General features: G+C 40.7%; 1 protein-coding gene across 1 annotated transcript; it reads left to right on the forward strand.

Annotated features, from left to right (window-relative positions):
• Positions 1-11,050: 11,050 nt before the first annotated feature.
• CLDN34 (claudin 34) lies at positions 11,051-11,695 on the forward strand (the record flags this gene model as incomplete). The annotated part of the gene is made up of 1 exon (XM_082076232.1): positions 11,051-11,695. One exon carries the CDS (start codon positions 11,051-11,053, stop codon positions 11,693-11,695), a length of 645 nt encoding a protein of 214 aa, XP_081932358.1.
• Positions 11,696-13,928: the final 2,233 nt, after the last annotated feature.

Genomic DNA, 13,928 nt, shown 5'->3' on the forward strand with positions numbered 1-13,928 from the left:
GATCATGTTTAGCAACACAGGGAGGATCATGCTGTGGAGCATCCATCCCACCACTGCTGGCCACCACCATCTGCAGAGGGACAGGAGCACATCCACTTGGAGGACTCCCAACCCCCTTGCCTGGAAGCTTTCTTCCTCCTTCCTAAGGCATGGGAAATGGAGTGCAAGGGGTTTAACCTGTTCAAAAGCGTTTAGGCGTTTGTTATTGCAACAACTGTAGAGTTTATCTGTGCAGTTGCTCAATGCGCAACTGATGGCATTAGCCTCAACAGTGGGGCAATGATTGCAACAAGGTCATCATGTGCCCTTTGAAAACCCATTTGCATCCTTTAAGTGTCCAGTTTTCCAACGTCATTTAACATAGTGTTGATAACCTATTTGTGATATGGTTTTGAAGAGGCGTGGGCAAAACAGGCAGAGGGTCTGCTGCTGCTGGGCTGTGAAGCATTGTCCTGTGAGTTGTGTCATTTGGTAGAGGTGTTTGTCTCATCTCTGAATTTCCCAGGTTTCAAAGGACAACTTAATTTGGCCATAAAGCTATACAGTTAGGTGTTTAAGCAAATATTTTTCTCAGATTCAGGCTTTTGGTTTAGAGGCCCACACTTGGGTTCAGTGTTGGATTTGAAGAGGTGTTGTTCTGACAATCTGCTGAGGACAAGCGGCAACAAAGAGTAAGGATGCAACAACTCTAATCCACAGTTCACCGATCACAGAGGGACCAGCTGCATGCAGGGATGCTGCTGTGTTTCCTGAGAGAAGTAACCTTTGTCTCAAAACAAAAAGCAAGAAAGTGCTTGTACCTGAGCCTCCGAGCTGGTTATGGGGCTCTGTCTGCTGCCTGTTTGGTACCACTTGTTGGGCTATGTGTCTTGCACAGCATCTTGATTTCAGACTGGCGTCTTCAGCGTGGCAAAGGAAAGCAAAAATAACTTGAAACAAATATTTCCTGTTCTGTGGTATTTAACAATGAAATTGTAAACCACAGAAAGGACTGGGCTTGATCTAAAGGTCTTTGAAGTCAGCAGAACTGTTACCACTGATTTCAATGTGCTTTGGGTCAAGGCCACAGGAGGAAAAAAGCAAATGTTTTCTGCCCCAAAAAAGTATTAACCATTGGCATTCAAAGAACAATAAAGTCTGATGTGTAGAATGTGTTTCTTTAAACAAGGCAGTCAGAAATTGATTTAATTTCCATCTACTTCTTAATAATTTGTCACTAATACACTGGCAAAGAACACACTTATAGAAGACATTATCATATGCTGAGAAGAAAAAACACTTAGTACTGTCATTTGCAACCTCTAATGCTTCCATTCCATTCTGTTTGTATTGTATTGTATTGTATTTTGCACTGATGTAGTGGTGCTTATGCTGCTGGTTATGTTATCACAGACTAAGTGCTGTATATTTTCAGTTGATTAAACTTCACTGCACTGATAGTCTTTGACAAATATATCAAAATTACTATTTTTCTGTACAATTTACTCTTTAAAATATCACAATTTTTTTCTTTGTGACTGAGAAGAAATAGGTCAGAGATTTGGGGGGGCAAACAACTGTTGTTCTGAGAGTAGTACAGGGGATGACACTCCTATTCCTTGCATGCAGCAGCTTCATATGTAAAATCAGCAATGTGGTTTGCATGCAAATATTGTCTCATCCAGTTATCAAACCAAGAAAAGGAACCTATCTCCCAGCTACCTACTGCCCAAGGATGCTGTCCTTCTGAATCAGCAGACCCAGCACCATGTAAAAAGGCTGTACTAATCTAACACATAGAATCATAGAAGCATTTTGGTTGGGAGAGACCCTCAAGATCATTGAGTCCAACTGTTAAACCAACACTGGGACTAAGAACTTAATCTATGCATCTTTTAAACACCTTTAGGTACTCCACCACTTCCCTGGGCAGCCTGTTCCAATGCCTGACAACCCTTTCTGTGAATAAATGTTTCCTAATATCCAATCTAAACCCCCCCTGGTGCAACTTGTGGCCATTTCCTCTCATCCTATCACTTGCTACTTGGGAGAAGAGACCAACCCCTTCCATGCTACAACCTCCTTTCAGGTAGTTGTAGACAGTGATCAGGTCTCCCCTCAGCCTCCTTTTCTCCAGGCTGAACATGACAACAAGCCCCTCGGGGTCTCCATGTGTTGGAGCTTTCTGTCATGCAACAGCAAAGCTTGAGCAGGTGAGTTCACCTGTGCAACAAATTGACACCATCTATCTGTGACCAGCCACAGAGGAGATCCCATCCTGGCGAGCTGCAGAAGAAGACAGGACCGTGTTGCCACGGCCAGGCAGTGTTACCTGTGGGTAAAACCAGTGAATCAGCATCAGCTGGAAGATGCCGCAAGAGAAGAGGGGAACTGGATCAAAGGCGATGCAGAAAATTAAAGGATATGGATTAAGGCCATTTTGCAGAACTTCTTTAGTGGTGGCAATGACCAGCCATGGTGTGTGTTACAGGTGAGAGGGTTTTTTCGATGAGGGCTTCTCACTTCAGAATACTTCCATGAAATAAACTTCCTGTTTTTTCAACAGTAGTTGTGGAAATGTCCTTCCACTGTAGCAGCCAGTGCATCATTTGGAGATTAGCATAGGTCATTCTAGGTTTCAAACAGGAGGAACTAGAATGGAGTTAAGAATTCTCTTACCATTTGTAAGAAACATTATTTACATTCATGGGAAAACCGCAAAGCAAGGCAAACGTAACATAATAATAATAAAATGTGTTGTTTTCTTTTTTCTTTTTTCTTTTTTTTAAAGCATCAGTGATAGCAAACATGGTACTGTTTGTACTGAAGTATGGGCACTGCCAACCACAGTCCAGCAAGAGAACAGTTCAGCTTGAGTTTACTCCTTGGAAAACCTCCTCCTTCTCCCATATGTTTCTTCCCACTGCAGAGTTACACTAAATTGAGTTGCATAAATACAGGAGGAAAATTCCAACAAAGAAGAAAGGGTTATGAAATCACTTCATTGTCTTTCAGGTGAGAATTCAGTGTCCTTCAGGCTGTGGGGCTGGGACATTGTACTGGTCTTAAGCTGGAAAATCATGGAATTGCAAAGGCAGATTTTCTGAGCGTCTTACAGAAAGCTGAATTTTCCATGGAAGTTATACAGATAACTTTGTTGAGTGTTTTAGAACAATTCAAAAAAAATGCATATGGTAAAGCTTTCATATTTTTATAATATGTTAATGATTAACTGACTTCCTACATCTTTGTTGACTTAGTGGGAGAGTGACAAGGAACTGTGAGGTACCTATTTGGTAGCATAACAAGTCAGATAATTTGCACGGGCATTTTTTTCCACCTCTCTTACGGAACTTGCTTCATTCAGCTGACACTGCTTCAAAGCCTTAGGCAGCTCTCAAGCAGACACAAGTAAGTCTCCTTTTTCTTTATATCACTTATTTTATGAAGTGATGATAGAGAACAGATGGAGAGAAATTTAAATATTTATTTGTTTCTTGTAAATAATGTTTTCCCAAGCGGGAACTGAAGAACTAAGTTTTCAAGCATTAAATCATAGGGATATTGCTAAGAAATGACCTTCTTAATTGCTATGTTGCTCATTTTTTTTTTAAACTCACTTTCTGCTGCGAGGCTTAGATCGAACAAAAGATCTGGTTAATAAGCCATGTCCAGTGTAGACCAATAAAGCAGTATCTCAGGCTATAAAACTTTGCAAAAGCAGGATTTGAATGTAAATGTCAAAATGCATACGGTGCCTGGCAACATCTAAAGCAAAAATATTTGCTTAGTGTGAAATAACTGGAAATAAATGAATTCCTGCTTACACAGGCTGGGAAAAATAACTCCGTGCATATTTTATACAGGAGGAGTTTATCATGAGCTTTCTCTTCAAGGTGGTTACAGATTGCAGTAGAATTGCTAAAGCAAAATGTCTTTCAACAGGCAGACAGGCTGCAGACAGGGGGACTCATACTTTGCTCCTCTGTAGTTACAGTTTTAAGTGTATTTTATTTTAGCTGCGCTGTCGCTGACAAAGAAACAAGCATGTCTCCCATCCTTTTGGAAAGCTGTCCCAACACCTACAAAAGAAAACCTCATCAGGAGGTTGCTGTGTGCAGGTTGCACGCTCCAATCCCCCTGTCCTGTGGGCACTGCCAGCACAAGCAACGCTCGTTCCTCCTGACCGGGTGCCTGGGCAGCACCTCCAGGCTGATGCTCCGGGGGTTTCAGGTGTTCCTCATCTCTCCCACAGGCACCAAGGCAGCGTTAGCTTCTGTTCTTTTGGCTGGAAGGCACCACCTCCTGGGTGACATCTTCCCATGCACCAAGCCTGTGTTCAGTGCCCTCACCTTCCTAGTCACGCGTGAGCTCTCTGGGGCCTGGATGGGGTTACCTTAGTCGCAGTTGTGGGCCCTTAGTGCCCTTTTGTCTGTGCCAAACACCCACAGTAGGCAAGCTTTTGGGCTTCCCTCTGCTTTCCGAAGCTTCCTGAGAGGATTCCATCTCAACAGTTGTATCTGCCTAGGTTTTTCAGGGGCTGTCATTCCTGGCATGTCCCTGAACTGTTCTACTTGCACTCTAAATGGAGCTCCCTTTAAGGCGGAGGCAAAATGACCTGTAGAAACTATGATGATATGGGGTCACCAGGGTCCTGAGTGAAGCCTACTGTCATCGCCCTGCCTACAAGCCTGCAATATTTCCTTATTTAACATGAGGCTAAGGTGGGCTCAACCACGGAAATTTAAATTGGGGCCTAAAACACCACTGAGGAGTATATAAAAATTGACAGTTTCTCTTCATCCTACAATCGAAGCAAATCAAACAAAATATTTTCCTGAAAGGGGCAAAGAACTTTTACACAGCTAAATTTTAATGTCATCTTACTCAATGGAACAGGCATGAGGGTTGCCTTGGTTTACTCATTTTGAAACACAATGAGAAAGTGGTAGCAGCAGAGTTCATAACATTGGATATTGGCGTTTGGGAGGAAGGGGGTACATAAGGTGTCTTAAATCTGGAAATACTCTATAACAACTTATAAGACTCTGTGCCCTACTAGTTTGTCTTTTCTAATTGAAAATTACTATGTTAGTGACAGCTGAAATCTAGACATGAGACATCAGGGTTCAAGACTGCATGAATGTCAGGGAGACTGTGTTCAAGGAAGGGGTTATAAATGTAGCTAACTTTGTATCTAGGATAACAGGAGCAAAAGAATTGCTACACTGAGTGTTTGTTTAAATATTGAAGAAGCTAGGAATGCTGCAACTCTTGTGGCAGGGACCACAGCGAGAAGATAACCTTAGAGATACAGCCACAATTCAACCAGAGCTGTGTTGAAACAGTGATGACAGAAGGATAAAAAACATTTCTTAAATTCTCTTCTAGACACATCCAAACTCAAAGGATCTAGAGAATGAGTACAGTCTTTGAGTATCATATCAAGGATCATGCAATTTGTTTAAGCCTTTCACAAATTCACATGACCAGCCCCAGCTTCATCTCACACTTCCCTGCAGCTTCTTTCTGTGTCCAAGATCTTCTGTTCCAGGTGTTGATGACCGGCCCATCCACCTCTGCCTGGTGCTGCAGGTTCCAGAAGGGCAGAGATACTGCAGAGGGGATGCTGCTGGGGCTGCTGGGGAATTTATTGCATAGCGCATGCCAACCTCTGTTAAATGGCAAATTCCCTCCACGCTGCTGAAAGCTGATGCCATCTGGCCCTCAAACCATCATATGAAGTGACAGCATTTAAAGACAAGTCTCGTGAGTGACAGCATGGTTGGGGGCACTCTCTTGTGCCACCTTATGAGTTAGACAACAGCACCTGACACAAGCCCTTACCCCATGAGGAAGTCTGAGATCCAGTAAGGATCTGAAAGGCCCAATTATATTTAAATACACTGCTTGAGAAAGTATGGTAGCTTTTTTTTTCCCTGCATTTACCTGCAGGAGTTTAAGGCAGGTTGAGTATCAGAAAGCAAACCTGAAACCCAGGTGATGCATTTGGTTCTCTGAATGCAACCAAAACAGCTTTTCAGAGGACACAGTATGAATTCTAGAAGTCAAAAGCATTTGGTGCCATTTAGGTTACCCTGCTCTGAGAAATGATATCATAGCCCCAGACTTTTGTCACTAGCAATTACTGGAAGTAAAATAAGTGTTGACAAAGTTTCAAGTACAGCTCTATTCCTGTTTGCTCCTGTAGTTGAGAACATCAGGAGGGGGGACTGTGGCCACAAAGAACTGACCTTTACCTCTTTGACGGCAGCACTCCATTTTAGCTTTTTTGAAGGTAAAAGCCTGATGCAGAGGTGACTCAAAAACCCCCCTAGGAAACCACTTGGGAGCTGAAACAGCAACTTGCTTCCAATTTTTCTCCTAGAAGCAGCCTTGCAGCTGTAGGAAATTCAACATGTCTCCTGGGCATCCTCATCTGTTTCTTGTAGCTAAGAGGGGGAAAGTCCTTTCTCGTTCTCTCCCTGACATATAAGGGCAATGGCTCAACACACTTTTCATAAACAGGTAGTCACTATGCAATGCTTGTTTTAAATAAAAATAGGAAATAAATACTAAAAGATCCTTCAAGTTTCTGTATTTGGATGAACTCACTGGCATGTCTCATCTTTTACCATTAGCTTCTGTCTTCTCTGTGCAAATTGCCATTGAATGCTAGCAAGTTTACATTTTGCTTTTGCTCAGGTAGGGTATTTAGTTAAAAATACATTCATGAAGGGAAGATATATTAAGAGATAAGATGATAGCAAGGGACAGGTGAGAAGCCTGGAGAAGCAGCTCTCATGTTTTAGCTTCTAGACTTTCTAAAAACCATCCCCAGAAGCTGCTGGAATACTTGTTGGATTGGGCGGAATCAGTTTTAATTAAAAATGTTGATGAAATCTTTGGATACAGAGAGATGGAACCATAGCCACCTCTTAACACACTTCTCCTGCTCCTGCTTCTTTTCTTCCATATCAAGAGCTGCATGCCAGTCATGTCAACAAATTATTTAGAAGACCTTCTGTAGCTGACTGAATATGAGTTCATTTGCCTTGGGAAATTTCATATAGTGATCATGTTGCATCATTGTATTGTTTAGATCATACAGGTAATTTTACTATACTAACTAAATTAATTCAAAATATTTCTGTAATTACTAAAGCATGAAACCAGCCAATAGATTATGCCAACCCTGTCTGTGTTAGCACAGACTGCCATATCATCTGGGCTTTGAACTGTATTTTATCCAACGTAGCTCTGAACATGCAGGGACCGAACTTTGATGTTTTTCTCTTAGAAAGCTGGAAAGAGCACGTGCACAGGGATCAAAAGGTTTTATTAAAAAAAATATGTATATATTTATTAGCTTTTTTTATGTGAATGGCAAGTTAGTGGTGGATCAAATCGTCCCTTTCCAAAGGGGATGCCTTTGTCTTTGAAATCTACTAGGGTGGTCACTGTTGGTGTTCAGCATCTGCATGACCTCCCGTGGATGGAGACCTGTGCTGCGTCACCACAGGATCCAACTGCCTGGCTGCTGAGGCCACAACTTGGTGTGGGCCTGTGCAGACAGCTGCTAAAGCCTGACACTGTGGGGAGCCCTGGCCATGCGCATGGCCCTGTCACTCTTCTTGCTGCAAAGCTCCTTCCTTCCTTCCTTCCTTCCTTCCTTCCTTCCTTCCTTCCTTCCTTCCTTCCTTCCGTCCTTCCGTCCTTCCGTCCTTCCTCCCTCCGTCCCTTCTCTCCCTCCCTCCCTCCCTTCTCTCCCTCCCTTCTTTCCCTTCTCTCCCTTCCTTCCCTCCCTTCCCTTCCTTCTCTTCCTCCCTCCCTCTTCTCTCCTTCCTTGAGGTTCCAGAGCCTGTGAGCTGCTGAGATGGGTGAAATCCTGGATGGAGACGCCCTCTGCAGCTCACTCCAGATTTTACTTGGCATCCGCAAGAGAAATGTCTTTTTTTTTTTTTTTTTTAATACACAATACTTCTGAAAAATAAACATATCTCGCTACATTTTGGGCGCAAATGGGTTTCTGTGATGCCCTTTACCCACTGGCAGGCACATCGCATGACCGTGGCTGGTGATGTGGCTGTATTAGTTGGTGGGATGTCCCTGTCCCATGGCATGGCTGAGACACTGTGGATGCTTCGACCTGTGGCAGTGTTCAGGCTTAGGATTTATGTCAGAAAGTTGAGACTAAATATGTTCTTATTCAAAGCCTTCCCTTAACATCAATGCTTCTGGCAAGTGATATGTATCTGATCTCATTTGTAGATACCAGCAAAACAAACAGTGTTTTTATTAATATTCATAATGATAGAGACTGGAATCAGGAACTAGGGTGTTTTGTTTGCTTGTTTGTTTAATTTGTTTTGTGGTTTTGTTGTTGTTTGTTTTGTTCTTTAATTTTGACATGTTTTTATATGGCAAGCAACTTCCTGTAACTATTTCACCTTGATATTTTGTTCCTTATTTTCTTGTTGAATCTTACTACCAAGAGGTCATTAGTATAGGCTTCTGTCTGATTTTCTGAAACAGGCAAGTATGAGAGCTGTAATTAAATTTCATCATCCACCTCAAAGTAGTTATCTTTCACCTTGATTTTTCTCTAAGTCAGTGATACCAGCTTAGATCAAATAAACTCCAGTGGGGAGGGTGTGGAGAAATTAGTCAAAATGAATCATTTCCTACATAAGCAATTTTTGTGTGTCTAGACATTTGGTACCTCATCTAAAGCTCATCTTTGTTAGCTGCTTGTTCTCCAGTGTTTTCAGAAGTTTTATTGAATCCTTTTATACTGTGTGTTTGCTTGTTCTGCGTTTTTCATGAATCTCACAGAAACCAACAAACAAGAAGAACTTTTCCTACTTTTTAGTTTTAGAATTCACTTCTGGACACCATTCCAGGTAGCTTAGCACATGAAGGTTTGATAGAGGGCTCAATAATCACAGATACAATGTCATTTAATTCTGTGAGCAGCCAAGTGGATGAATTCAATCCATGAAGACAACACACTCTGAACAGCTCTCAATGACACAGATCGCCTGCTTACCTGTGTTTTATGACTTTGATATCAACAAGTTGTTTAAATGAATGTTTATGATGTATATGAAAAGTGTTACAGAAATACGGGCTCTGCACAAAATGGTATATTAATATGGTTCATGTCTGGCCTCTGTGTGCTCAACTGATTTGAACAGAAGCAGAAGGGAGTCAGCGCAGGAATCTTCACATCTCACTCTTTTCTGTCTTGCTTCTTCCAGTCATCACACACATACAGAAATGACGCTATTTTGATGTGGAACTGGGACAGAAAGAAAACCATTCACAACGTCCTGCGGGGTTGCTATGCTGGTAACAACTGCTAATTAGATAGCTGGTTTATAAATAACATAGCAGCTTGAGATAGCATTTACAAATTGGTTTCGTTTTAAGTAGATAAAAACACAGGAGGCTATTCCAGAGCAATTTCCTCCATTCAAGAAAGAATTAAATGTACATTTGCAATAATGGAGATTAATATGTCCCACAGGAAATCAGTTCTATCAGAGACACATAGATGAACTGGGAGGCCGAAATGATAAAGTCACAGATGTTGCCGTGTTTCACTGGCGTAAAAAAAGACTGTGTCCCATCCTCTTGGCACTGGCATCAGCTTCGGGACTGAAGTAAGTATATAGTGGGCACTGGTATGAGAAAATGGACAGTGGTTGCTTAGGGCCATATTGTTATGAAGATATTTTTAATTTAAGATTTACACAGGTGGATGTTTGCAACTAGATTGTATCACCAACTGAATATGTTAGTTTAAGATAAGTGAATTAAAAAATATTGCTTTAGTAACAAAACATAGTTGCAGATCTATCTTATTATTAGAGTGAACTTGGTACAGTATTTCTTTGGTCTTGAATGGAATGGGAGCAAGAGAAAAGGTATTTTAGATAACTCATAAAATATAAAAATCTCTAGGACCTTTCAGATCTACATAATAAATTCAAGGCCACATCTTCCTCCAATCACAGAATATTCCTATAATTGATCAGAAGGTTGTATGAAAGATGTGGGGAATTAACAGATTTTTTAAATTATTATTATTAGAACAAACCCCTAATTTGCACTCAGAATGTACAGTTGGCAAACAAAACCTAAAATCTTTTGCTAGGCTAAATGACTGAAATATTTTCCACAACAGCATTAGGGTGATTTGAGCTGGAGAAGTTGGGCAGGTTACGAATGACTATGGTTTGCAAAGGCAAAACACTAAAGAAACCTTGGTTAAAATTTGAGGCTGGGAAAGTAATGGCAGCACATCCAGGCTCCGGCCCCCGCACAGAGAGTAATATTTCTGTTAATTCAAGTATTTCTGCTAATGCATTCATGGTTAAATAGTCTTAAAAAGGTAAAAGTTCAGTGCTTGTTGTTAGACTTTGTGGCACGGGTGTGCTCACGTCTCTGAACTATGACATTTTCTGTCTAACACTGGTCTCAGCAGCTCTCAGTAAGGGCAGCACAAAGGCTGAAGTCTCTTCAGGTTGGGCCGCTGTGCCAAAAACGCAGCTGCCAGGAGAGGAATGCAGCTTCTGCCGCTGCTCTGCAGGACCTCTGCAACAGCCAGGATCCTGAGGATCTTGTCAGTTTTAGTTTCTAGGAGCCAGTAGCCCTAAGGCTCTCGGTTATGCATAGTGTGTACAAGGACCTTTGAGCATAACGGTTAATTGCTAAGGAAGAAAATAACTTGGAAAAAGGTGTGAATTTCCCTTTTGGGAATGTAAAATTGATATTGTAATGGGAGCTAATCAGAGACCCTTTCTTCTCCTTGTGATACAATGAAATGCACAGAATTAAAACCCAAACATTTTTCGTCTATGGGCATTAAACTTCAACAAATCACTACAGCTGGAGGAAGATGACTACCATCCTCCCACTGTACACATGTTCTCTTTTTCTTTTTCACTAATAGGTTCACCTATTCACCCAATTAATAGTGGCCTTTGTAATTTTATACTCTATTTCTTTCCAGTGTGTCTCTTCACATGGCAACAGTATCAGCAACAGAGTAGAGCATCTCGAGAGGATGAGCTCCTTGTCCAGTACCTCGCACCTCCAGGTGGCCACCTTTGCTCTGGGTACAGTAGGCTGGATCCTGTGCACCGTGTCGATGGGAATTGTGGAATGGAGAGTGTGGCATGTGGCCAACACCACCATCATCTCCTCTGGCATTGCCTGGGTAGGGATTTGGAAAGTCTGCTTCATCAGTTACCTGCATGTCTCGCCTGGCTATAAAGAACTGTTCTGCCATAAATTCAGTGGTTACGACTCCTCCATCCCCCAGGAAATTTATGCTGCTCAGGGTCTCCTCTTGATCGCCATGTTCATGGGCTTGCTGGGACTCACTGCCACAATATTTGCTCTGAGAAATGTTTACATGGGAATCACTCACAAAACTGTCATTACCCGTTTCTTCCTGGTGGGTGGCTTCTTCTACATATTCGCTGGTCTCTGTGTCCTGATTCCTGTGAGCTGGAACTTCTATTCTGTAACACATAACCAGAGTATTGCTTTTCCTCCTTCTTACTACATGCCCTCCAGCCCAACAGCGCAGGAGCCTGGTGCTGCCATTCCTATTGGGATTATAGCTGTCATCCTCCTACTGCTAAGTGGGACTTTTTCTCTCTCACACAGATTTCTGGTGACCGCAAACACTGTCACGAAATTCTGACAGGATAATTCCCGCCCTGTGCTGTTGCAGAACAAGAGCATAGTCAAGAGATAAGGATGGCAGCACAAGTGATATTATAGTCAAGGAATTGCATAATTTAATTTTAGTCTACAGTAGCAACACTATTTTTTATGTGAATGGACAGAACTACCATTTTAATTGTCATGTATGACTAAAGGTTCATCTTAGAGATAATTGCTGTTGAGCAGCAACTGTGATTTAGTTTTACCCATTGTTCTCTTCTGTATATACAAAAGCTACTGATTAATTTATTTTTTTGTGTGTAAGATATTTACCATGCTCAAAGAGCTGACTCTGAGCTAACGGTCCCATAAGAAAAATGTGAAATTACACTTGTTAAATGTGAATTTTTTTTCTTTGTAGGTACGGAACTATTTTGTTCATTAATTAACTGCATCTGTAGCAAAGTATGTTTTGTGACAAGTCAAGACTTTTAATACCAATAATATGAGTGTCATCATGGTTGTGTCAAATGAGTCTTCCATGAATTGTCTTACAAAGGGCTTGCCAGTTTCCCCTCTTCCTCCAGGGCACATAAAGAGCTGTGTCCTCAATGCTTCTTATTTTCTTTCAAGCTATTTGCATTTTATGTTGCAACACATTTGCCTGTGGGCAAGGTGTGCTCTTGGTGCCTCACTGAGGCAGAGCCAAAAAGTCTGCAAATGTTTGCTTCCTCATCAGACACCTCACTGAAACCAAAGGTATTGCAAAAGACGGAAACAACTTCTACAAGTTGTTACAAAACTGTTGTCAAAATCAGCACTCTTAGTAACCAAGAATATTCAGTAAATCCTTCAGGGTGTGATTCATCTGACCTGATGTAGATATCTGTACCTAAACTGGCCACTTCAGGCTCCTTTTATAGTCTGTGCAGAGACAATCTGTATTTGTCTCTTTCTAAAATAGATGCCTGGAATGGCTGGAGGAAGACACGCTGCCTAAAAACCTGTTTCTCTTAAACCACTGTAATAACTACAGTTGCTAATCCTGGCATATAATATACAACCAAACTTGACGTAACTTCAACAAAGCTATGTGAAATTAATTTGTCATTTAAGGAGCACTTCATATGCCAATGTCATTAAAAAAAAAAAAAAAAAAGGAAAAAGAAAAAGAAAGAAAAAAGAAAATAAATAGGAAAAAGAAAAAGAAAAAGAAAAAGAAAAAGAAAAAGAAAAAGAAAAAGAAAAAGAAAAAGAAAAAGAAAAAGAAAAAGAAAAAGAAAAAGAAAAAGAAAAAGAAAAAGAGGGAAAAAAAAAAAAGTCCCAAATGCAGCAACAGGGGTAATAAAAAAAATAAGATGTTGGGAGGAATAAATAAAGAATGCTGACAAACAGATGATCTCTTGAAAACAGGTTCTTCAAAAAGTTATTACACTTTCAAATAAATGCTTCAGGATTCTAAGTAATTTAGTTTTACTCTTTTAATTGTCCTCCATTTTCTAAAATGCTCATGGATTCAGAGAAAGAAGAAAATGTAATAAAAATGTAATAATTCTTGTACATTACAAGAAAAGGTACAATGCCAGCAAACCACATCTTATTGCTTCTGGCTGTTACTACCTCAACTTGTCCTAGCAGTCCAGTTTTTCCTCCACAGCTTCCACACAGTCTTGACTTTGCTATACTGACTGTCTATACAGAATCCCTATAGCACCTTCATTTTCTCTCTGGTCTTCCAGTCTCTTCTGAAACAGCAGCTTATCTCATCATTGATAATTTTTCGTCTGCTGCAAGGGTTTATCTTTTGACTGTTTACAATGCTGTAATGCACTTTCAAGTGGTGTTTCAATGAAAGCAAGTGATTTAATAGCTTGTTTATTCTATATTGTTTCTAATTTGATTTCTACTATACATCCTTTACAATGTTGGTAGGTTTCCTTTTTAAATGTGCAAGTCAATAGAACTTATCTCTTCCCACAGCACCTACAATAATATTAGATTTTATCTTATTGTAAGGAAAAAAAAAAAATGTATCCATGTGGTTATGCCAGTATTTCCCTAAACTAATAAACCAACCATATTCCCTGGCAAGGAATTTAAACTTTGCCAGAAAATGATTGACTCTTCAACTTTTTTTTGAGTTCATGTAAGCACAGAAATGTCAATAACTCTAACTGTAATTCTCCGCTATATTCACTAAATGATTTGGTTTGGTTTACGTTTATTCTTCTGGGCTAAGAGAAAAAGCAACAAACAATGTCAGACACATG

The sequence above is a fragment of the Streptopelia decaocto genome (assembly GCF_964273445.1).
Source record: "Streptopelia decaocto genome assembly, chromosome: 1".
NCBI lineage: Eukaryota > Metazoa > Chordata > Aves > Columbiformes > Columbidae > Streptopelia > Streptopelia decaocto.